This window comes from Microcebus murinus, chromosome 14, assembly GCF_040939455.1.
Source record: "Microcebus murinus isolate Inina chromosome 14, M.murinus_Inina_mat1.0, whole genome shotgun sequence".
In the NCBI taxonomy this organism is placed as follows: domain Eukaryota; kingdom Metazoa; phylum Chordata; class Mammalia; order Primates; family Cheirogaleidae; genus Microcebus; species Microcebus murinus.
Genome location: NC_134117.1, coordinates 32,873,125 through 32,898,399, shown reverse-complemented (window position 1 = coordinate 32,898,399; position 25,275 = coordinate 32,873,125). Strand labels below are relative to the sequence as shown.

The 25,275-nt window shown below is 38.3% G+C and overlaps 2 protein-coding genes across 4 annotated transcripts in view; one reads left to right on the top strand and one right to left on the bottom strand.

Annotated features, from left to right (window-relative positions):
• Positions 1-4,606: 4,606 nt before the first annotated feature.
• Positions 4,607-25,275, top strand: part of TNKS2 (tankyrase 2) — a 64,013-nt gene continuing 43,344 nt past the window's right edge. For 2 of the 3 annotated variants that reach the window (XM_012765773.3, XM_012765781.3), the window contains exons 1-3: positions 4,705-5,193; positions 18,487-18,711; positions 22,756-22,851. In XM_012765773.3, the coding sequence (XP_012621227.1) occupies positions 4,995-5,193; positions 18,487-18,711; positions 22,756-22,851 (520 nt within the window). In that variant the 5' untranslated portion in view covers positions 4,705-4,994. Of the gene's footprint in view, positions 5,194-18,486; positions 18,712-22,755; positions 22,852-25,275 lie in introns of all 3 variants that reach the window. The other variant, XM_012765764.2, reaches the window with a different exon arrangement.
• On the bottom strand, positions 19,230-19,902 carry LOC105872046 (ubiquitin-conjugating enzyme E2 L3). The gene has a single exon (XM_012765793.2). It carries the CDS (start codon positions 19,888-19,890, stop codon positions 19,426-19,428), a length of 465 nt encoding a protein of 154 aa, XP_012621247.1. The 5' UTR covers positions 19,891-19,902; the 3' UTR covers positions 19,230-19,425.

The following is a 25,275-nucleotide window of genomic DNA, read 5'->3' as shown; positions in this document are numbered from 1 at the left end:
TAAACAGATGTGCTGTCGTCCAGGCTTTATTATTCCATTTGTAGAGTACAGGCAGAGTAGATTTAGCATAAATCTTAAGGGTTATAGAATTTTCAGAATGGTAAATGAGCACTGACTTCAACTTAAAAGCCTGCATGCCACCCGCATTAGCGCCAAACAACAGAGTCAGCCTGTCCTTTGATGCTTTGAAGCCAGGCACCTGCTTCTCTTCTCTATCTATGAAAGTCATAGATAGCATCTTCTTCCAATAGAAGGCTATTTCATTTACATTAAAAATCTATTGTTTAGTGTAGCCACCCCCATCAGTTCTCTTAGCTAGATCTTCTTTCTAGATAACTTGCCGCAGCTCCTGCATCAGCACATGGAGCAGCATAGTATACATTTATATTATGAAAACCTCTTCTTTTCTTAAACTTCATGAACCAACCTCTGCTAGTTTCAAACTTTTCCTCTGCAGTTCCCTCACCTCTGTGAGGTGAATTCAATTCAATTCTGTGAATTCAGCCTTCACAGAATTGAAGAGAGTTAGGGCCTTGCTCTGGATTAGGCTTTGGTCTATCAGAATGTTGTGGCTGGTTTGATCTATCACTAAAACATTCTCCATAGCAGCAGTAAGGCTGTTTTGCTTTCTTATCATTCATGTGTTCACCAGAGTAGTACTTTAATTTCCTTCAAGAACTTTCCCTTTGCATTAATAATTTGGCTAACCATTTGGCACCAGAGGTCTAGCTTTGGACCTATCTTGGCTTTCTATTATACATGCCTTCCTCACTAAGCTTATCACTTCTAGCTTTTGACTTAAAAGTGACAGATGTGTAACTTTTCCTTTCACTTAAACACTTAGAGGCCATTGTAGAGTTATTAATTGGCCTAATTTCAATATTGTGGTGTCTCAGGGAATAGGAAGGCCTGAGGAGAGGGAGAAAGATGGGAGAACAGCCTGATAGAGGGGCAGTCAGATAATACACAACATTTATCGATCAAGTTCGCTGTCTTCTCTGGGCATGGTTCCTGGGGCCCCGAAATAATTACAATAGTAACATCAAAGATCACTGATCACAGATCACCATAGCAGGTATAATAATAATGAAAAAGTTTGAAATATTATGAGAATTACCAAAATGTGACAGAGACACAAGATGAGCACAAATTGTTGGAAAAATGACACTGATAGACTTTAGGCAGGGTTGCCACAAATCTTCAATTTGTAAAACACACACAGCATCTGTGAAGTACAGTGAAGCGAATCACAATAAAATAAGGTATGCCTGTATATAGTTCAGCAGTGTTAAGTTTTGTTGTGCAATAGATCTCCAGAACTTTTTCATATTGCAAAACTGAAACTCTATGCCCATTAAACAACAACTATCCATTTCCCACATTCCCCAATCCCTGGTAACCACTATTTTACTTACTGTTTTTATGACTTTGACTATTCTAGATTCTTCATGTTAGAAGCTGAATTATGTCCCTCCAAAATACTTACGTTGAAACCCAAACTCCCAGTACCTTAGAATGGGAAGAGAGGGCCTTTAAAGAGGTTATTATGGTTAAATGAGTTCATATGGGTGGGCTCTAATTCACTCTGAGTGTCTATACTCTGGTTTCTCTTCCAATCATATAATCTTTTTTTTTTTTTTTTTTTTTTTTTGAGACGGAGTCTCGCTTTGTTGTCCGGGCTAGAGTGAGTGCCATGACGTCAACCTAGCTCACAGCAACCTTAAACTCCTAGGGTCAAGCAATCCTGCTGCCTCAGCCTCCGGAGTAGCTGGGACTACAGGCATGCACCACCATGCCCAGCTAATTTTTTCTATATATATTAGTTGGCCAATTAATTTCTTTCTATTTATAGTAGAAATGGGGTCTCGCTCTAGCTCAGGCTCGTTTCGAACTCCTGATCTCAAGCAATCCGCCTGCCTCGGCCTCCAAAGTGCTAGGATTACAGGTGTGAGCCACCGTGCTCGGCCTAAATCTTTTGGCTTTCAATCTGACAGTGTTCTTATAAGATGAGGAAATGTGGACACACAGAAGACAAGAGACATCAGGGATGTGTACCCACACAAGGTCATGTGAGGATACAGTGAAAAGGCAGACAACCTACAAGCCAAGAAGAGAGGCCTCAGGAAAAAGCAAATATGCCAACACATTTACCTTGGACCTCCAAGATTCATAACTGTGGAGGTTCCATAACTGTGAGAAAATAAATTTCTGATGTTTAAGTCACCCATTTTGTGGTATTTTGTTATTGCAGTCCTAGCAAACTACAAATGGAATCATATATATTTATCCATTTTGTGACCAGCTTATATCACTCAGCTTAATATCCTCAAGGTTCTTCCATGTTGTAGCATGTGACAGGATTTCCTTCCTCTCTAAGGCTGAATAACATTCCATTGTATGTATATGCCACATACTGTTTACCTACTTGTCCACTTATGGACATTTGGGTTGTTTGCTCCTAGTGGCTATTATGAATAATGCCATGAACACGAGTGCGCAAATCTCTCTGTCAGATCCTGCTTTTAATTCTTTAGATATATATATACCCAGAAGTAATCATATGGTAGTATTTTTAATTTTTGAAGAACTGCCATACTGTTTTCCAGCTGCACCATTATATAATCCTAACAACAGTGCACAGTGTTCCAGTTTCTCCACATCCTCACCAACACTTGTTATTTTCTGGTTTTTTGATAGTAGCCATCCTGGTTCTGATTTGCATTTCTTTAATGATCATTAACTAGTTTAGAAAATGCAGACTAAGACCTCTCTGAGATACTATTTACACTTACCAGATAGGAAAAATTAATCTAATACCAAGGGATGGTGAGGACAGAGATTAAAAAAAAAAGAAAGAAAAAACTACACACTGCTGGTGGGTATGTACATTATTAACAATCTCTTTGAAAAACAATTTGGCATTACTTTGTAAAGTGAACATTCACATTGCCTATTACTCAGCAATTCCACTCCTAGGTAGTTCATTCCTGAGTGTTTTTCAAACCTTAGGTTACCACTTATTAGTGAATTCTGTAATCCATTTACTGAGAATCACAATTAGCATTTTTTTAAACATTGAGAGGCAAATATTGTTTTACTATTTTGTGAAACTTTTGTTTTATACAGATGAGTATATTTACCAGTTGAAGATACCAATTGTATTTCTTATATTATGAGTAGTGGTTCTAGTTTGAAAGCCTCATCCTAAATTCTTGTACATGTACGCTGGGAGAATGTATAAGAATGTTCATAGCACTAATGTTTATAATAAAAAATTGTAAACAATCCAAAGTCCAGTAGAATTGTAAATTTGTGGTATATTAATACAATGCAACATTATAAAGCAATGAAAATGAATGTGAGTCTCACAAACACTTAAAAGTGAAAAAAAGATTACAAAGACTGACATTTGACATAAAGCTCAAAAACAAGTAAAACTGAACAATATATTGTTTAGAGATACACACATGGGAAGGAAATTGTAAGTACAATTAGTAAAGAATGATATATAAAAACTAGGAATACATTTGGCAAGTGGATGAAATGGGAAAAAAATGATAGACACAATCATATAGTGTTCTAGTCCTTAGGTGAGTTCATGGATGTTCATTTTATTGACAGGCACCATAACTTCAATTTATACTAAACATATTAAGTACATATGATTACACAATTTACATTATTTATAAAAAATGCTCGTATCTATAAAAGTGCTCCAAAAAGTGTACATCCTCTTTAGCACAGTAGTGAGTCAATTCTCCCAAACAAAAACTGGATTTCCTGAAAAACAGGTTAAGGCAACAGGGGGGAAGTGCTTCCCAGCATGCCAAAGGTCAACATGTATAATCTTATGTAAGTAACATGTATGTATACCTTCTTTCAAGGTTTCTTCAGATGCGGATGGGGTGGGGAATGATCGGAAATAACTACATCACTACCTTAAGCATGAAAATGAATTGTGCGTTTTTCTAGGGTTCCTTAATTACACACACAAAAAAGTTACAATTCAGGAAACTTTCTTGGAGACGTGTGTGCCCAGCGTGTCCGGATCTCAGGCATGTCCCGTACAATATTGATTTACAGACAGTTCCTCTGGTCAGTCCTGAGCTAATCACTTACTATGGAAAGAGTAATTGATCAGAGCCATCCCTCTCAATTACTGTTACCTTAGAATTGAAATCAACTTTCTTGGCTTTCCGGATTTCCTTTAAATTGTATTGGGGCAGTGTAACCAAACTTGTAATTAAGTGGAGAGAAACTCGCTTACTTCTGAGACAAGAAACAACGACGACAAAAAAGCAGTTTCAGGGGAAAGGGAAGAGACAGAGTAAAGAAAAAGGAAAAGAAATCCGCCAAGAGAAAAGGATGTGGAAGCTGAAAACACGGACAAATTCCACACTGAGACTTCCAAAAGAATATGCAAGACCGGAGCAAAACTTTCAAAGGCTCTTTTTCACTGTAGTTATAGTAAGGAAGTTCCGTTAGAAAGTCCATGGCTTTAAAAAAGAAAATACGCAGAGCCTCCCGGCTGTAGGAAAACCCACCGTAAAGATGGCGGTGGGACGAAGCCCCTTCTCCTCCAAAGCCTCTAGCCTCACATTTCCCACAAACCCTTCCGCGCGGCCCCGCTCACCAAAACCCGCCCGGCCAGTGTCCGACCACTGCGCACGCGCGGACGACGTCACGTGCGCTGCCAGGGCCCGACGGAGCTGGCAGGAGGGGCCTTGCCAGCTTCCGCCGCCGCGTCGCTTCAGGGCACGGGCGGCGGATTCGCGCTGCCTCCGCCGCCGCGGGGCAGCCGGAGGGCGCGGAGTCGAGCGAGGGGCGCGCGGCGGCGCGGCCATGGGACTGCGCCGGATCCGGTGACAGCGGGGAGCCGAGCGACCCGGGCCCTGAGCGCATCTCCTCCGGGGGGCCTCGCCCTCCTGCTCGCGGGGCCGGGGCTCCTGCTGCCGTTGCTGGCGCTGCTGCTGGCGGTGGCGGCGGCCAGGATCATGTCGGGCCGCCGCTGCGCCGGTGGGGGCGCGGCGTGCGCGAGCGCGATGGCCGAGGCCGTGGAGCCGGCCGCCCGAGAGCTGTTCGAGGCGTGCCGCAACGGGGACGTGGAGCGAGTCAAGAGGCTGGTGACGCCCGAGAAGGTGAACAGCCGCGACACGGCGGGCAGGAAATCCACCCCGCTCCACTTCGCCGCAGGTAACCCGGGCCAGCGCCGCTTTTCCTTGCTCCAGACCCCACCTGCACACCCGGGCCTCGCAGGCCCGAGACCAGGCAGTACTCCTTTGCCCCCGACCTTTCCCCGCGGGACTCTGGTCATGGTGATCTCGCCCTCTGAGAGTAGGGGATTGAGGGGATTAGAGGTGGGGTGAGCATGCCACACTCACTGGAAGTAGTTTTATGGGGTTGGGTTGGGTTTTCTGGCTTTGTTTTGTTTTACACTATCAACAATACCTGTATCAACTTCCGGTCTTAACTATCCTAAAAGGCAAGAAAGGGTGATTTGAAAGGCCTGTTATCTCCAAAATCTGTCGTTCTTGCAAGTTCTATTGTAACTCTTACCAGTCCTTGGGTTAACGTCAGAAAGGCCTTTGTAAAATGCAAGGGTGCAGTTTGGGAGGGGCAGTTAATTGTCCATTGACACATTAGTGTTAATTGGTTTATCAGAATAGCCAATCATTAGTACGTTTCTGGAGAGACTGGAACTGAGATCTGACTTAGGCTGGGTCCAGGAAATCTCCCTCCACACACACACAAGTTGGAGTGGAAAGTAGTAGGATGAGTGAAAAGGTGGTACAAGTCCTTTAGCTTGGATGTAGAATTTAAGTTGGGACTAACCTTTCCTCATTCTGAGATTTAGGTCGTTTGAATTACTGTCTTTTATATGTATTAGTTTCACTTTATGATATAAGCATATTAAGTTTAGTTGAATAATTGAAAAGTACTAGAGATTGGGACACAGCTTATTTCCATAAAGCATTCATGCTTTTCACTTTGAGGAAAGATTATCTGTAACCTTAAGTGAGCCATGTGTGATTGAAAATGGAAGTAAATACCTCTGATAAGCCTGGTTTTTTATTTAATGATTGTTTAAAAAAAAAAAAAAAGAAAGAAAGGGCTTTGTTTTAAAGTATCCCTATTCTTTTGGGGCAGGAGTGATGAGCAGAGGAGGAGCCTGAAAAAGATTTCCTTGTTCACAGATATTGTTTTTATACTTTCTACCAATTGGAATTTATTTGCTTTAACTTGTTCCCATTTTAAAATGTAAATACTATCTGAGGGTATGATATATTTTCTACCAATTGGAAATGTATTTGCTTTAACTTGTTCCCATTTTAAAGTGTAAATACTGCATTGTATGATTTCTTGATCAATTACACATTTGTGGGGTTCCCATTGGAAAACCTTTTTAAAAGAGGAAGGTTTGGAGATGATTTGTGGGAGAACTAGAAACAGTTTGTGCGCAGTAAAAAGAGAAGGGAGAAGAATGCTAAAGTCGAATCACACCTATTTAGCCATTTTGCCTAAAATTTTGGTGGTCATTGCCGCCACTCTTCACCTAATTTGGATTGGATTATGCTGTTTGACTATGTAGTCAACATTTAAACCACTGATTTGGCAAACTGTCACAACCAACTGGTACATAAACCAAAGGGTAGTGTTACTTAGATTCTGTTCACTTGATCTGTGGGATAAAAATAACCAAGGAAGCTCTTAGTTGCTACCTTTCAAGAATTTGATGTATTAATGAGTTCATATCTGAAAATAGTAATATTTAGAGGTGTAAGGTTATGCTATGAGCTTCTCACTGACCTGTTCCTCCTCTACCATCTCACCTTCAGTTCTGTCCCAACATTTCAAAGCATTTTTTATATAGGTTTAATTTTGTTTGTTTAGGTTGAAATGGAAAATTTAATATTTTGGGAAGCAACTCACCCACCGCAACTTACCCACATTATCATGTATAGGTTTTAAGATTAAGAATTTAAGGTATAAAAAGGGAGTGATAAAATAAAAATTACTAAGGAGTCTACATTTAACCAGAACTTTAAAGTCCTGCATTTAAACCTAAGCAAATAAGAAATTTTTTTAAAAATTTGGCTTTGTAAGTTTCATCTAAATTATTAGTTAGCTTAATCAGAGAGGACTTCTTTTTGAAATTTCTTATTTCTGTGCACCCCCCTGCATTTTATCTTAATATATTGAGAATACATTTTATAATCTCTCGTAGGTAGTAATTTATCAGTCATGTTAATATGCACGTAAGCATATTGTTTTGGAAGTTCAACATAGGTGGTAGTATTATGTAACTGCTTGACCAAGTAGTTTATTGTGTTTGTACATTATAGAATAAGCTGTTGGCGGGGGTAGGGGAGGACTTCATAGTTTTAAATTTTTTTTAGCTGATTAAAGTTTGGAGGTTTTATTGGGTGGCTGACATGTTTTTGTCTTTTTGTTTTGCTTCCCAAGGAACATTACGAATAAGATGTGTGTGCAGATCACAGAAAATGAAGAACAGCTTAGAAAAAATTTGATTTGTCTTTTCATTCAAAATTTTTAATTCAGTTAAATTTAGTTTAGCTGCTAGCCCCCAAGGGAGTTAAGTTCAGTTAATGAAAAAGGTAATCAACATAAACAGGAATTTTTCTTCTAGGCGTTTTTTTATTATTGAAATAGATTACATACTTTTCTTCTAGATATATGATTTAAGAAGTAACTGATTAGGAGAAGAATTACTATGAAAATTGTTTCCTTTCATTCAACCCACTCCCTGCCCCTCCACCACTCACAGACATACCCACAAGATACGAATGATTTTTTTGTGAAACATCACAGAACTTATATAGGCAAGTTGGTAGTAGGGTGAATGCTGCTCTAATTTTACTAAAAGCAAAAGTATGTGAAATTCTTGACAGTGTAATCCCCTGGAAAACATCAAATTTCAGTAAAGGAGACTCTGCTTTTCTCAATTTATTTCTGAAAAGTGAAGAAGAGGTGACAGAAACTTTGGGAGAAAGTCATGTTGGTACCCATCATAGAAAAGTAAGAAATCTATGGTGTTCCTTACATCTTAGGACTCTTGGGGAGGTGGTAGAACTCCATGGCTTGAGAATCTTAAATATTCTCTGGAGTGTGTAGAGGAGTATCATTCAGTAGAGAAAAATGTATAATCGTTTATTAGGTTCAAGAAATTCAGGTATGTAGATGGTAAAAGGAAATGATATAGAGAATGACAAGTTGAAAAAGTGCTAGTATTGTAGAGTCCTAGGTAAACAAGGTAACACTTGTTTTTCTATTTGTATGTTATATATTTGTACATATGAGTATACCATATACATGGGCCATATACATGAGCCATGTACATTAGACCAGTTAGACTGAACTTGAATTATTAATATTAAATTCAATTGTATTAATTGCATATCAGAGGGAATATTTTTAATTCAGAGGAGGAAAGTGGAATGAGAGCATTTGGAATTTATTGTATAAGCAACAGATAATGAAAACTGGAGTTGCTTATTCTACAGATGAAAGAAGACTATGCTCTGTTACTGTCTTCACATATGTGGAAGAATCATGTAGAAAAGTGAGTGGATATGACTTGTATGGCTTTGGCAGTCAAAAATAAGGCCAGTAGGTGAAAGATTACAAGCATTTAGACTGCCTTTAGCAATCTATTTTTCCATAGAACTGGCTGGAAGTATCAAAGCAGTGGCTGGATTAGCATCTTTCAGAGATATTGTAGAGAGGAGTTCTGCACAGGGTGGGCAGTTTGACTAACAATTATAATTTGATTGGTACAAGAAAGTGAGATGATTCTCCGAATTGAAGATTTTGACAGCTCAGCTATCAGAGATATACTTGCTTTCGTGATTACCATTCATACCTTTTCCCAGAATACTATTGAAGACCTCCAGTAACCTTTCAATAGCATTTCCTTCTTTGGCTGTAGGCCAATATCATCATTCTGGGAAATGCACAAAATGTATGCATACTTTATTTAAAATGAAACGGGGTCTCTCTATGTTGCCCAAGCTAGTCTCGAACTCCTGAGTTCAGGTGAGCATCCCACCTAAGGCCTTCCAAGTAGCTGGGATTACAAGCGCATGCCACCACACCCAGCCTATCCACACTCTTTAAATTTACCTAAGACTACAGTTATAGATTATTGTTTTCAGGGTTGGTTTTTGCTTTGGGAGGTAAATCCTGCCTCAGCAGAAAACCCCAGTATTAAATAAAGATCAGGCTATTCAAAAATTCATAATCTTTCTTGACTCATCAAATCTCCCAAAATATTGTCAGGATTCTGAGCTATACCTTTTTTTTTCAGCTCTTGCTGTACTTATAGGTAGACAAGAGACTTCAATAATAACTAGTTTAGAGTACTCCTTTCAGTATTCCCTCATTCCGATTGTCAGAATTTCATCACCCCAAAGACCATGGCGTCCTTTTCTAAGTTTCTACTAGTCTGGCCAGATAGTGTATCTGTCTGAAGTTGAGGTGTGCAAAGACCTCTCCCTGGTATTCCTCATTCTTAAGAAATATATCTGGGAAATGCCTTTTCTGGGTCTTTGTAAACTAAAGTTAATAGTAAGTGAGAAGTTTAAAATGACATTCCTCAAAAAAATCTGTCAACAAGAATACTAGCTATATATAAATCAAAGCTAAAGGCTGCTTGATTATACCTTCCCACATCCCAGACCACAGGAACTTTCTCTGTTTTGTAGCATTTGTTGGCATTTTTTGTGTCTGAACTTTTCCTTCTGACAAATTCCTATGCCCAGCCTACCTTTAGATTGGCAAGACATCACCGCCCCATGTTGGACCAGTTGTATCATCAGTGGTCAATCCTATCTTTAGACTGTAAAAGAAAGGAAGGGATAGTACTTAGTGAAACTTCCTAAGAGTGTAAGTTGGTTTCTCTGTAGTAACTTTGACTGCCTCACAGCTTTTGGGAAGCTATTTAGATGACAGCACATTTCCAGTACAGTAGCAAAATATGGTACTGTTCACCATAGTTGTGGAAGGCAAGACGGTTCCTGGAACTGCTGAAATTGATGGCATCTAGGTAGTAATGAAACATGACAAGAAGGAAATGGAATGGACTGCTTTTCTAGTGGCCACAATCATCAAGTCCATATTTTTTATGTGAGGGTCCAACAGAGTATCAGACATGCATTAAAGTGTTTATCAAGCCCTACTACTATATGCCAGACACTGGCCTTGTCCCTGAATAAACAGAGATGAACAGGACATAATATACTGTCTGCCATTAAGCGACACAGTGTGTTCATCAACAAATACACTTTCCACATAGGTCTGCTTTTCTTCACTGTCAGTGTTTTATAGTAGATTCATACTTGATGTGTGATTCTTTTCTTTTCTTTCGTATATGATTTCATCAGAATTTTCACATGTCAAGCAGTGTTTAAAGATGAGTGCTGTTCCATAATTATAAAATAAGCTATTGTGTGTCCTGAACAGCCATAACTAGTAACTTCAGCTTCTTATTTCTTATAAACAAATCCTTAGGATATGGAGATGGGCATTGACTCTAAAGATATACCTATTCATGTTCTATTAGATTGGTGCATAAGTATTGCAGTTTCAGACCATGAATTTTAAATCATTATAATGAGGCTCAAACACATCTTTATTAATCAAGGCAGGAACCATTACAATCAACACATTTTTGCCGAGAAATAAGTTTGTTTATTTCTGTAGCGTAAAAATCCATGCTTCGGGATTCAACGAACTCTTGGAGAGCATTTTCTGCATCCTGCTGGTTGTGGAAGCATTTTCCCTGCAAAAAGTTGTTGACTATGACTATCAACTTTTTGCAGTTGATGCTTGAAGAAGTGGTAGTCAATTGGCAAGAAGTCAAGTGAATATGGCGGATGAGGCAAAACTTCATAGCCCAATTCATTCAGCTTTCGAAGCGTTGGTTGAGCAGCATGCAGTTGGGTGTTTTGCTCAACATACTTCTCAGATGTAGTGGTTTCACTGGGATTCAGAAAGCTGTAGTGGATCAGACCAGCAGCAGACCACCAAACAGTGACCAAGACCTTTTTTTGGTGCAAGTTTGGCTTTGGAAAGTGCTTTGGAACTTCTTCTCAGTCCATCCACTGAGCTGGTCCACTCCAGTTGTCATATAAAATCCACTTTGCGGCTGGGCACAGTGGATCATGCCTGTAATCCTAGCACTCTGGGAGGCTGAGGCGGGCAGATTGCTCGAGGTCAGGAGTTCGAAACCAGCCTGAGTAAGAGCGAAACCCCGTCTCTAGTATAAATAGAAAGAAATTAATTGGCCAACTAATATATATAGAAAAAATTAGCCGGGCATGGTGGCGCATGCCTGTAGTCCCAGCTACTTGGGAGGCTGAGGCAGAAGGATCCCTTGAGCCCAGGAGTTTGAGGTTGCTGTGAGCTAGGTTGATGTCATGGCACTCACTCTAGCCTGGGCAACAAAGTGAGACTCTGTCTCAGAAATAAATAAATAAATAAAATAAAATCCACTTTGCACCGCACATCATAGTCCAAGTGAGAAAAGGTTCGTTGTTCATTGAAATGTTCCTACAAGAAGAGAAGACAACACTTCAAAATGACAGTTTTTTTTATTTTTGGTCAGCTCATGAGGCACCCATTTACCAAGCTTTTTCACATTTCCAATTTGCTTCAAATGGCTGTAGAGCAGTTGATGTTGACATCTTCGGCAACTTCTTATGTAGTTGTAAGAGAATCCTCTTCGATGATTGCTCTCAGTTGCTTGTTGTCAACTTCTGATGGCCAACCACTGCTCTCTTCATCTTCAAGGCTCTCAGTCTCTTTGCAAAACTTCTTGAACCACCACTGCACTGTACATTTGTTAGCAGTTCCTGGGCCAAATATGTTGTTGATGTTGCGAGTTGTCTCCGCTGCTTTACGACCTATTTTTGATCTCAAATAAGAAAATCACTCAAATTTACTTTTTGTCTAACATCACTTCCATAGTCTAAAGTAAATATAATATAAACAGCAAGTAATAAGTCATTAGCAAAACAACATAAAGTGAGAAATGTGCATTAAAATGATGTGTAACATAACTAGATTTATTTAAGAATGTATTCCAATATCAAATGGCAAATTTCAACAATGCTAAAATTGCAATTACTTTTGCATCAACCTGTGTACCTGGCCAGTGTGAACATGATCAGAATGACCCTACAAAACTATTTTTTGTTCAAGAAATAGGTACTTAACAGAAGCACTTTGAACTATTTTTGAGACCATAGCAAGGGGGATTTAATCAGGGATTACCCTCAGAGTTTGGGATGTATATTAAATCTAAGGGTTTTCACAAACTTCCAAAAGTGAGAGGTTTTTTATTTGAAATAGCTACTTTTAAATAATTTCCTTTAGTACCAAGATGTGACTTCAAACATTCAAAATCTCAGACTCTTCATCTGCTCTTTCAGCATAGCAGATTACCTCTGCCCACATACTGTAGTCCTTACAGTGTGACTGTAAAAACATGTTGACCTCTACTTTCAGTCTCCAAACTGGTTTCAGGCATCTTAATGGCTAGGGAATCATGTTGACACAAAGCCATTGACCTAGAAGTCATCTGTGTCTTAGAATGTTGGTAACTATGTAGATATAATCACTTGACCCATTCTACCCATATCTCCTCAGCTAAAACTTCAGTTTTAGTAATCTCTCTCTTTTTAACTCTGGTTTCAAGCAGCCCTCTTCTCTTTCTAGAGATATTTTAACAAAAGGCTACTGTTTGGTCTTCTGGTAGATCACTGATCCTTTGGAACAGATATGTTCCCAATTGACATTGTCTCTTGTAACAACTAAATGTTTTACTATAGCTATTTCTGTGTCGATCTAACTCTCCTTTTGGGGAGAGTTAGCCTGTGAGTCAACATTTTTATTACATCAGATGTGCTTATTACCACTAAAGAAATAGTGATTCTTCTTCTAAAAGTGCTTGGGTACATCAAGCAACTTTGCAAAGGGAAATGTGCCTTGACTAATCTTTATTATGATTCCTTTTCTCTTACTCTCCAATTGAAGAAGGCTTTTCTAAAAGTATTTCCTGCAGGTGGTTGCTGAGTGGTTGGCATAGCCGAACCATTGATTGGGGCAACAGTGGATGGCCTACTTGGGGAGGACAATATGATCAACAGTGCTCAAATAGTGATAAGGAAGACTCAAGTGAGGGCTAATGGCAAGATTTGACCTTCCCCTCTTTGAGATTTTCCTACTTGGCTTCTGCAGTGCCTTTCTTTCTTAGTTTTACATATCAGTCTCCTTTTTTCATACTGATATATTAATTCAGCAAATATCAACAAATTGCTATGTACCATGTACTCTGAAGGACACTAGGAAAGTAATAATGAACTAAATTACCCATGGCTCTTATTCTTTTTGGAATTAAGAATCCAGGAAATAAGTAAACAGTAATTACAAATTTTAATAAGTGCCAAGGGATACTGCTGTGAACAGCAAAGACAAAATCTCTACTTTTATGGAGCTTGCATCCTAGTGAAGAAGAGAGGGAGACAGACCAAATGACTAGTGTTAAGATAGGAAATAATATATTTGGGCAGAATGTACTGCTTTAGATAGAAAGGTCAAGGATGGCCTTCTTAAAGTGGTGACATTTAAATAGACTCGACAGTGAGGATGCAATGTGCAAGGGAAGAGCATTCCAAACAGAAGGGCAGCATGTACCAACTCCCTTCCATACTTAACAAGCTGAAAAAAAGCTGTATTATAGTTGGGAAAGGGAAGAGTGGTATGAAATGAAGTTAAGAGGGTCAGGGCCAGTTCATGCAGGGAGCCTAGAAAGCCATAATGGAGTGAATTTTAATATAAGACCATAAGTGGGAAACCAATGAATTATTTTAAATAGAGGTATGCTATGAAGATTGTTTTTAAAAGATCTCTGGAAACAGAAGTAGAAATTAGAGACCCACTTAGGAGGCTGTTGCAGTAGATTAGGCTGGTTGGAGCAGGGCAGTATCAGTGGGAATGGAGAAAAGTAGGAACATGTTGAGTTTGAGATGCCTTTGAAATATCCAGGAGGAGATCTGTCAAGTAAACATTGGAATTTAGGTGAAAAGTCTGGAATGGAGATTTAAATTTGAGGGTTTTGTAACTAGGTGGTATTTAAAGCCATAGGCATAGATATGATGATCCAAAAAGAGGGTAAAGAACTGAGTCTTAGGCCAGGCGCGATGGCTCACGCCTGTAATCCTAGCTCTCTGGGAGGCCAAGGCGGGCGGATAGCTTGAGGTCAAGAGTTCAGAACCAGCCTGAGCAAGAGCGAGACCCCGTCTCTACTATAAATAGAAATTAATTGGCCAACTGATATATATGGAAAAAAATAGCCAGGCATGGTGGCACATGCCTGTGGTCCCAGCTACTCGGGAGGCTGAGGCAGTAGGATTGCTTGAGCCCAGGAGTTTGAGGTTACTGTGAGCTAGGCTGACGTCACAGCACTCACTCTAGCCTGGACAACAAAGCAAGACTCTGTCTCAAAAAAAAAAAAAAAAGAACTGAGTCTTGAGGAATCCCAGCATTTAGAAATTGTGTAGAGGAAGCAAGAAGCCCCCAGCAAGATATGACATGTCTAAAACTTGGCCTCCTCATCTTCTGCCACAAATCTATTTTATCTGCCACCTTCACCCTTTTCATTAGATGGCAACTCTATTCCTCCATTACTCAGGCCAGAAACCTTGGAGTCATGCATGACTTATTCCTCGGTCTCTTTCTCTCTCTCACCCTCGCTCCACATCCTATCTATGAGGAAACTATGCTGGCTCTACCTTCAGAGTATCCAGAATCTGCCATTTATCATTATCCTGACAAGGGCCACCAGTTTATGGTCCAGTTCACCATAATCTCTCACCTGTTTCTACCCATACAGTTCAGTCCCAGCACAACAGCTAGAAAGTACCTTTCAAATGTAAGTCATATGTTAGCTTGTCAGCTCAAAACTCAGCAGTGACTCTCCTTTTCCCTCAGAGTTAAAAAAAAAAAAAAAGCAAAGTTCTCATAATGATCTCTCTATCTATCCCTCATTACTTCTGACCTCCTCTGCTATGCCACCCATTTATCGCTGTGATCCAGCCACTCTGACCACCTTGCTGTTAGCCAGTAAGCTAACTCCCTCATCTCCTTTAAGCCTTTATTCAGATGTCACCATCTGAGCAAGGCCCTCAGTGATCACCCTATTCAATTTTATAGTCCCTTCCTATTAACAAATCCTGATCACTCCCTATTCTGCTTTTCTTTTTTAATCACCTTCTAACACATATTTTTTATATTGTTTATCTCTGTCATCCCTATAGAAGAGAAGTTCCTCAAAGGCAGGAGTTTCATCTGTTTGTTCACTGGTATGTCTCAGCCACCAGAAAAGTGTCTAACACATAGTTGATACTTTCTAATCATTTGTGAAATGAATGAATGAGACAAGAGGAAAACTAGGAGAGTGTGGTGTCATGGAAACACTGGAGAGGGTGTTTCAGGAAAGAGGGAGTAGTCAGTTGTTGAATGTTGCTGAACTGTCTAGTCAAGACTGATGTGTCCTTTGGGTTTGGCAATATGGAGATTTTAAATGACCTTGTTGAAAGCAGTTGTAAGGAAGAAGTAGAAGCCAGACTGAATTTTGGGAGGAGTGAATGGGAGATAGTCCTTACAGATTTGTTTATGCAAGGCAGCAGAGAAATGGGAATGTGAATTCAGGGAGAATAAAGTGGAAGACATCAGAACATGTTTGCATACTCTCAGAAATGATTTAGTAAAGAGTGGGAGAGATTGATTTGAGGGTGGGTGGGTGGATCTTGAAAGTTGAGAAAGGGTTTATGGTCATAACTCCAAAATGTCTGTCTTCATTTTAGACCAGTTTCTTGAGTTCAGGATCCACAGAATATACCACTTAGCAGGCATTTGTCCCACAGGCACCTCAAACTCAACACTTCCAAAAACAAACTTTATCCCACAAAGCCTACCATTTTATTCTGTATCTTAGAGATTGGATAATCATCCTCAGCTCCTTTCACCAAATTAGTCACTGGATCTTGTCAGTTTTCTCTTCAAATTCTCTTTAGTTATTCCTGGCAACGTTGTGTGCAGTAATAAAAGATTGGAAACAACCTAAGTATCCATGAGAATGGAACTAGTTAAATTTTGGTACTTCTAATCAAGAAAATATGTACACTACTGATAGTAGTTTATTTCTAGAATTATTAGATTTTTTTTAAAAGGAAGATAAACAATATCTTTAAAAAATATTAGCAGATGTTTGCTTGTGTATATATATGAAATAACTTCAGAGGTATAAACTAGAAAACTGATAATCAGAATGAAGGGAACTGGGAGGCTGGTAATAAGGGTGGAAGGCTTTACAGTGCACCCTTCCTACCAACCAGGTGAATATTACCTATGCTGTTCACATGAACCATGTGGGTAATATAACCTATCCACAGCGATTTTAATTTTGGCCCTTATAATCTTTCACATGAACCCTGGCAGTAGCCTTCTAAAATCTTAAGGGCTTGTCAGTCTCCTTTCTCCACATTTGATCCATTTATCCCCACAGTTAACAAGGTGATCTTTCTAAAAAAGGCAAGTGGAGTCACTGCCCTGAACAAATCCTTTAGTGACTACTGATGTGTTGTGGCAGTGTTTCTCAAACTGTTTCTAAGAGATGCTCAGAGATATAGGGTTATTTTCTCTTGGGTCATTGTGAGGGGAAGGAGGAGGATTCAACTAGACTAGTTTTTATTTTATTCAATTAATTTGCCACTTTATAAGTGCCAGTACATACTAGTTGTTAGGTATTTAGCAGTAACTATGATGTATATGTATTGGAATCTTAAATAAGAGTTCATTGAAATTTGCTGTCTGAAAACAGCTTGAAAAATACCAGTCTATGGGATAAAGTCCAGATGCCACCTAAGCATGACATACTCCTAGCATCTACCAACTTTGGCATTCTGTGTCCTGGCAGTTATGAAGGATTTGCTTTTATATCTCCATGTCTTTGTATATTTTATTTCTTCTGCTTAGACAGCAGTACCCTTCCCTTGCTCAGCTCGTTTTCCCCACTTCTCTTTTCATTCTTTTAATGATTCCTTATTTTTCTGTACCCTTTCAGCTCAGGTGTTGTCACTGGAATCTCCTCTGAGAAAGTCCTTTCCATTCTCTGCTTTCTCCCAACTTAGGAGTTCCCTTCTTAGAGCTCTAGTAGCACTTTAAGTGTTCTTTTTATAACAGTTATATTATACTAAAATTACTGGTTCTTATGTGATTCTCCACATCTGAAATTGTGAGCTCCTTGAGAGGAGGGAGAATCAAAAATACAAAGATACTTATCTTTATGACCACAGAGGCTAGCAGTGTTAAAACAAACCAAGAACAAAACCCGGTTAATCTCTTCAATCATCTTTAACTCCTCCATAGCTACAACCAGGTCAACCTCTGGCATCCACCTTGAAAAGACTGTACCATTGCTTTCGTATCCACTTGCATGCTAGTCATCTTAGAAGGACTACATTCAGGCTTAGAGGTTTTAAGAATATTCTGGAGAAATTTCAAAAGAGTGAGCAGTTTCTTTCCCTCTCCCCTAACATATATAGCTCTCCATCTGCTTTAACATATGCCTGAAATCCTTTTCATTTTACAATTAGTTGTAAAAATGTTTTAAGTACTAATGTATGAGAATGATAAGAGATTGAAACTCATCAGTACTAAATGTGTAAACACTTAGTAATATTAAAGAGTTACGAGACTTTTTTGTTTGATTTGGGGGCAGTTGAGCAGAACTGTGGCACATGGCTATCTAAAGGAGGCTTCCTGCCTGGAAAGAAGTTGCTTGTGTTGTGCAAGTGGCAAAGTAGAGGCTGCTTTGAAGACACTTGATTTCATACTTTTGCCTGGGGTCACCTCTCTCTATTTCACTACATAGACAAATACAGTCTGTAAGCAGATCTTTTTCTGTTGCTATTTCACAGTCCCCCAGTTTAGCAGAAACATTCTATGAGACAGATGTAGGAAAGGGACTCTAGCAAGAGTTGGTTTTGTTACTACTTCATAAGGTAATGATTTATATACTTCAGTTATATACTCAAACATTTGAAAATGTACACATGCTATATAAACAATCCAAACTCTATTTGCAATTAGAAATACTATTGTAGAGTGGGAAACATTTGGACTTGGAGCTTTCAGTCACTTATTTTGTAATCTTTCATTGAAGTTAATAGTAGTACTACCCAAGGCACTAACTACGAAGGTACTGCTACTACTTACTAGAGAGACCCTTCAGCTTTATCATTAAGATTAGTTGGTGATATATTTCAGATCACCTCTTTATCAATTCTTGAATTGTTGGATCTGTTATTAATTTCCATCCTAAAACACTTTAGCATGGATGGTACTTACTCTAATTTGATATATTTTCCTTGTGAACTTAAATGTGGACCATTTGTTTTCTTCTAGGTTTTGGGCGGAAAGATGTAGTTGAATATTTGCTTCAGAATGGTGCAAATGTCCAAGCACGTGATGATGGAGGCCTTATTCCTCTTCATAACGCATGCTCTTTTGGTCATGCTGAAGTAGTTAATCTCCTTTTGCGACATGGAGCAGACCCAAATGCTCGAGATAATTGGAATTATACACCTCTTCATGAAGCTGCAATTAAAGGAAAGATTGATGTTTGCATTGGTAAGACTATTACTTGTTAGAGTTTTCCTAATGTTGTATTCTGAACCCAAATTGAATTGGTTTGTTAATATCATTAAATTCTGTCAGGCTGAATTTAAATATTTAAGCACACTTCATGATTTAATCTAACCACTATTTATGAATAGTGGTTATCTTTTTGTGTATGGTACTGAGCTTAAATTTCTTTGGAGGATAGAGTACAAAGTTCCTGTTCTCTAGAAATTTGCATTTTCTTAGAAAATAAGACACACAAAGAACCAGATAAAGGCCTGGTGAAAGTGAGCGGGAAGTGTTAGAGGATAATGAATGCAGTGAGTTGGCAAGAGTCAGGTCAAAGCCTTATCTCCTGGAGTCTTTTCAGGAAGTAGTGGGGAAAAGGTTAAAAAGGTACGTAGGAACTTCTTTAAAAAGAGCTATAAATTCCAGATTCAGGAGCTTATATTACTGGGTAGGCAGTGTGGAATATCAAAGATTTTTTTTTTTTATTTTATTTTTATTTTTTTTTTTTTTAGAACATCTTAAATTTTTAATCCTTTCTTTACAGGTTACCTAAACCACTTTTGATTAAGAAAACTGTAGAAAGTTAGTAACTGCCACAAGCGAACGCCAGGCGGTGGCACGTGTCAATTTTCCACAGAGTCCTGCTTTGCAGGATGTCTGGATGCACTGCTCGGGGGCTCCGCTCACACTCGCTGGAATCGGTCACGGCAGATTTTAGTCCACAGGTCGCTTTTCCCCATATTTCTTTGTAAACTCTTCAGCATTCTTACAGAATTTTTTACGGTCCTTAGAGTATTCTTCAGCTAGGTCAGCCCGGAGTGGGTGCTCGGGCTGGGGGTCGTTCACCAGTGCTATGAGGGACTGAATTACTTGGTCGGTTTTGGTTGCTGGCTTCCAGTTTTCAGCACTAATTACTGGCAGACAGACCTGCCCCTTTTCATCAATGTTCGGGTGATAGATCTTTGTTTTAAACGTGATCTTCGGTGGTTTGAATGGGTACTCTGCTGGAAAATTGATTTCAATTCTGAAGGCCCCCTTATCATATGGAGGGTTGTCAGGAACAATAAGCCCTTGCCAAGTCAATAAATTAGCTTCATCAACCTGGATGTTACGGAAGTTTTTCATTCCACATTTGCGGATTTCTTCAAGCTCCTTCATCAGCCTCCTGCTGGCCGCCATCTTGGATCTGGTGCTGCTCTCAAAGATTTTTGAGTAGGGGAAATGGTTTGATGAGAGTACATAGTGTACTGTCATGCTCCCCATAAGGTTTTGATCAACAATGGATGACATATACAAGAGTGGTCCAGTAAGATTATAATGGAGCTGAAAAATTCCTATTGCCTAGTGAATTGGTAGCTGCCTTAATTTTGTAGCACTCAGGTGTTTGTTGTGAGGTTGCTGTAAACAAACCTAGTGTACTGCCATTCTTACAAGATATAGCATATATGATTGTGTACACAGTATAATACTCAATTAGGATAATAAACAACTATGTTACTGGTTTGTGTATTTACTGTACTATACTTTTTATCATTATTTTAGAGCATACTCCTACTTAAAAAAAAAAGTTAACTGTAAAACAGCCTAAAGCAGGTCCTTCAGGAGGTATTCCAGAAGGCATTGTTATCATAGCAGATGACAGATCCGTGCATGTTACTGTCCCTGAAGACCTTCCAGTGAGACAAGATGGGGAGATGGAAAACAGTGATAGTGATGATCCTGACCCTGTGTAGGCCTAGGCTAATGGGTGCGTTTCTGTCTTAGTATTTAACAAAAAAGTTTAAAAAGTTAAAAAAATTGAATAGAAAATTTATAGAATGAGGATATAAAGAAAGAAAATACTTTTGTACAGTTATACATTGTGTTTGTGTTTTAAGCTAAGTGTTATTTTAAAAAGTCAAAATATTTTTTAAAATTTAAAAGGTTATAAAGTAAAATTACAGTAAGCTAAGGTTAATTTATTATTGAAGAATTTTTTTTATTAATACAGCATAGCCTAAGTATACAGTGTTTATATAATCTATAGTAGTGTACAATAATATCCTGGGCCTTCACATTCACCACTCACTCAACTGACTCACCCAGAGCAACTTCCAGTCCTGCAAGCTCCATTCATGTTAAGTCCATACAAATGTATTATTTTTTGTCTTTTATATCATATTTTTATTGTACCTTTTCTGTGTTTAGATATGTTTATACAATACTTACCATTGTGTTACCATTACCTACAGTATTTAGTAACATGCTGTACAGGTTTAAAACCTAGGAGTAATAGGCTATACTGTATACTCTAGGTGTGTAGTAGGCTATACTGTCTAAGTGTGTGTAAGTCACTCTATGATGTTTGCCCAATGATAAAATCACCTGACAACACATTTCTCGGAATATATCCCCATCATTAAGCAACACATGATTGTATTTTAGAAAGAGTAATCTGGTAGGAGGCTGGGTAGGATGGATGGCATCAAGGAGACCAAATAATTTTTTATGACAAAGTCACCAGCTTAGTTTAAATTAGGTCATTTATAAAGATGCAAAGTGAATTACCTGGTTACCTTTGCACAATTCTCCTTTTCTATGTGTTATCTTTTTTTTTTTTTTTTTTTCTTTTTAAGTCAAACAAGTTATAGAATCTATGTGTTATCTTAAATTGTTACTGCACTATGCTCAAATATGCTGCTTGTCCCACATAATCCATCCTTGGTACCTCAGAGTCTCAGACATATAAATAATTAGTTATAATAATATAGAGTTTTTCAAATATAGTTATAGATATGCACTATCCAGTATGGTAGCTGAGGACTTGTGATGTGGCTAGTCTAAATTGAGATGTACTATAAAGGAAAAATACATGCCAAATTTCAAAGACTTAGTACAAAAAAGAATAGTAAAATACTTCATTAATAATTTTCATATTGGTTATAATATAAATGTGAATATTAAATATTTTGGATATATTGAGTTAAAAAATGTGTTAAAATTAAACTGTTTCTTTGTAATTTTTTTTTATGTAGCTACTAGAAAATTTCAGATTATCTATGGGGCTCACATTTTATTTCTATTGAATTCTGTTATAGATAGGAGTGGAGCAAAATGGAAATTAACCCTATCAAAGAACAGGAACTGAGGTTCCTTTCTGTATGATATCTGCCTGTCTTCCTCTAAGTCCTTATTTATAGATAGAGTATGCTAAAATATCTTTATTTAACAAATAATAATACAACATAAGGCTTCTCTTTTTAGTGTGTCTTGGATTATAATTTATCAGTTTTGATTTGGAGCAAATCAAATACCCTACAAGAGAGTATTTGGATTTTAACTCAAAATTCAGTGTAATTAACCTCAAAAAACTAAATTCTCAGCTGGCAACCCCTATCCATGAATCCCTCAGTTAAAGTACAGTGTATAATGGTGTCAATAATGTACAGATCCAAGCAGTCTCCTCCTATTTGATTAATGTATTCAGCTTTCTTGAAGAATAGGGAGATGATGAGTGATGGCCTTACAGAATTTATTGAAAGCATAAGGAAGCTATCCAGTTTTGTTTTGTTTAAAGGATTTTCTTGTGTGGTTTTTTTTTTGTTTGTTTGTTTGTTTGTTTGTTTGTTTGTTTAAAAGTCCTACAAATCTCTGTTTCTGGGCTATCTACAGCTTTAGACATTTTATTTCTGTCATGATAGAGCAGTCTTTCTTACGTAGGCAGTGTTCCTTTGGAATGAAAAAACAAAGCTTTCCAGCAAACTTGCCCTTTTTTCCCTTATACATTCTTATCTATCCTTGGTCACTTGTCACTAGCTCTATAAATAACAAAGGAAAATCTCACATCGAACTGAGAGTAAACTTACTTAATGTGTCTTTAATGCATCAAATAATGTAATATTGTATATATTCTTACATTTAAAGTGTAACATTTACCATTCTCTCAGGATATGAAAGGTCTTTATACAACTTTGAAACTTCTGGGCCAGAATTTTTAAGAAAATTGTTTACTAAAATCAAGTTGTTGTGATTACCATTGTGAAAGGTAGTATTGCTATTTTGCAGTGCTCTTACAGCATGGAGCAGAGCCAACCATCCGAAATACAGATGGAAGGACGGCATTGGATTTAGCAGACCCGTCTGCCAAAGCAGTTCTAACGGGTAAGTTTGTGTACTTGGTTATTCCAGGACAAATATAAAGAACAAGCTTGGGCCGGGCGTGGTGGCTCACGCCTGTAATCCTAGCACTTTGGGAGGCCGAGGCGGGCGGATTGCTCAAGGTCAGGAGTTCAAAACCAGCCTGAGCGAGACCCCGTCTCTACCAAAAATAGAAATAAATTAATTGACCAACTAAAAATATATATACAAAAAATTAGCCGGGCATGGTGGCGCATGCCTGTAGTCCCAGCTACTCGGGAGGCTGAGGCAGTAGGATCGCTGAGCCCCGGAGATTGAGGTTGCTGTGAGCCAGGCTGACGCCACGGCACTCACTCTAGCCTGGGCAACAAAGTGAGACTCTGTCTCAAAAAAAAAAAAAAAAAAGAACAAGCTTGCTAGGTAGACAGGCTGCCTCTTGCAGTTGGTTAATAACCTCAACTAGATTTTAAAATAGTGTCAGTTCACTTCCTATTCTTTTCTACATCTAGACAGTTGATATTTGATTCTTAAGAAAGATAAAGCTTTTTTTCTAGTTTAAATTTATCATTGATGCCTTATTGGTGACAGGATTAAAGTGTGTTGTTCTCATGTATTCAGGATAGTTTTTAAAAAATATCCCTAAATTTTTCAGATAACGATGCCTGCCTACTGCTTTATGTGAGTTTTCTAATCCACGATTCAAAATCCTTGGTCCCAAGCATTTTGGATAAGGGAGACTCAATCTGTAACATTCATTCTTTGTTTTGAGTTTTTTTTTTTTAATTATAAGTTTTAATCATTTTAGATGGAATCCTTTCAGAAAACACTAATTCTCTTGCTTTTCAAAACAGAGAATTTTGGGCATGCTCATTTTAGTACCATGAAGAGTGCTAATTATTGTACTCTGCTATAACATATTCATGTCCTTTGAACCTATTTTGATGTTGAAGGCTATAGTTTAGATAAACAAGCTTTTCTGGATTGTATCTACATCACATATTTTTTCCCTTGTCAGTGTGCTTTCCCCTTAAGCAACTCTGCCATATTGCTTACTGGATTCTTATCTACTGGTTGATGACCATTAGAATCATGTCTAACCTAAAAGGCAAGAACCTCAGGGATTTTGTTGTGAGCTTTGTGCCTGAACTTTGTAATGTTTCTTCTGGCATTGCTGAGAAAGTTTAGACTAAAAAACCTTGGGGCTCAAGAGAAGCCTTGCCTTAGCTATCAGTACACAGTTCACATTGTGGGCAGTATTTGGATATCATTTCAACAAATCGTTAATGTTAATTTAAATTTTATGGATTTTATAGTTTTGTTTATATTCATTTATAAAGGTAAAAGCTATAAGTATAAAGAGTTTATAATTAATCTTGTTTTTATATTTGTATATATTTAAAGTATTATTAAAAATTATCTTAGTGTTGAAAAATCTTCTAGATTCAGGCCAGGCACGGTGGCTCATGCCTGTAATCCTAGCACTCTGGGAGGCCAAGGCGAAAGGATCATTTGAGCTCAGGAGTTTGAGACCAGCCTGAGCAAGAGCAAGACCCCATCTCTACTAAAAATAGAAAGAAATTAGCCAGACAACTAAAAATATATAGAAAAAATTAGCTGGGCTTGGTGGTACATGCCTGTAGTCCCATCTACTTGGGAGGCTAAGGCAGAAGGATTGCTTGAACCCAGGAGTTTGAGGTTGCTGTGAGTTAGACTGATGCCACAGCACTCTAGCCTGGGCAACAGAGTGAGACGTTGTCTCAAAAAAAAAAAAAAATTGGCTGGGCACAGTGGCTCACGCCTAGAATCCTAGCACTCTGGGAGGCCAAGGCGGGAGAATCGCTCAAGGTCAGGAGTTGGAGACCAGCCTGAGCAAGAGCAAGACCCCATCTTTACTAAAAACAGAAAGAAATTAATTGGCCAACTAAAATATATAGAAAAAACTTAGCCGGGCATGGTGGCACATGTCTGTAGTCCTAGCTACTCGGGAGGCTGAGGCAGAAGGTTTGCTTGAGCCTAGGAGTTTGAGGTTGCTGTGAGCTAGGTTGATGCCACGGCACTCTAGCCCGAACGACAGAGTGAGACTGTCTCAAAAAAAAAAAAAAACAAATCTTATAGATTCATAAAGATGTTAATGATTATGTTTAGTCATTGATGCGGTAGATTCTTTTGTCATTTCTATAATGTTGTATTGGGTTTTGTTTATTTTGTTTAGGTTTGGAATGAAGTTGTGGATACATTTTATCTGTTACAAAAATAACGTATTCATTTTAGGAAATTTAAAGGGAATAAAGAGGAAGAGCTCACCAGTAGCCTACCACTCAAGACAAACTCTGTTAATATTTTGGTATATTTCTTTCAGGGCTTTCCTTTTTGTTGTTATATTATTATTGTTATATAGTTGTGGTCATACGTCATTATATAACATTGAATCTTTCTTTTCACTTTCAT

Bases quoted from the DNA above. Each gene is read 5' to 3' on its own strand.
- LOC105872046 (XM_012765793.2), bottom strand. From the start codon at position 19,890: ATGGCGGCCAGCAGGAGGCTGATGAAGGAGCTTGAAGAAATCCGCAAA.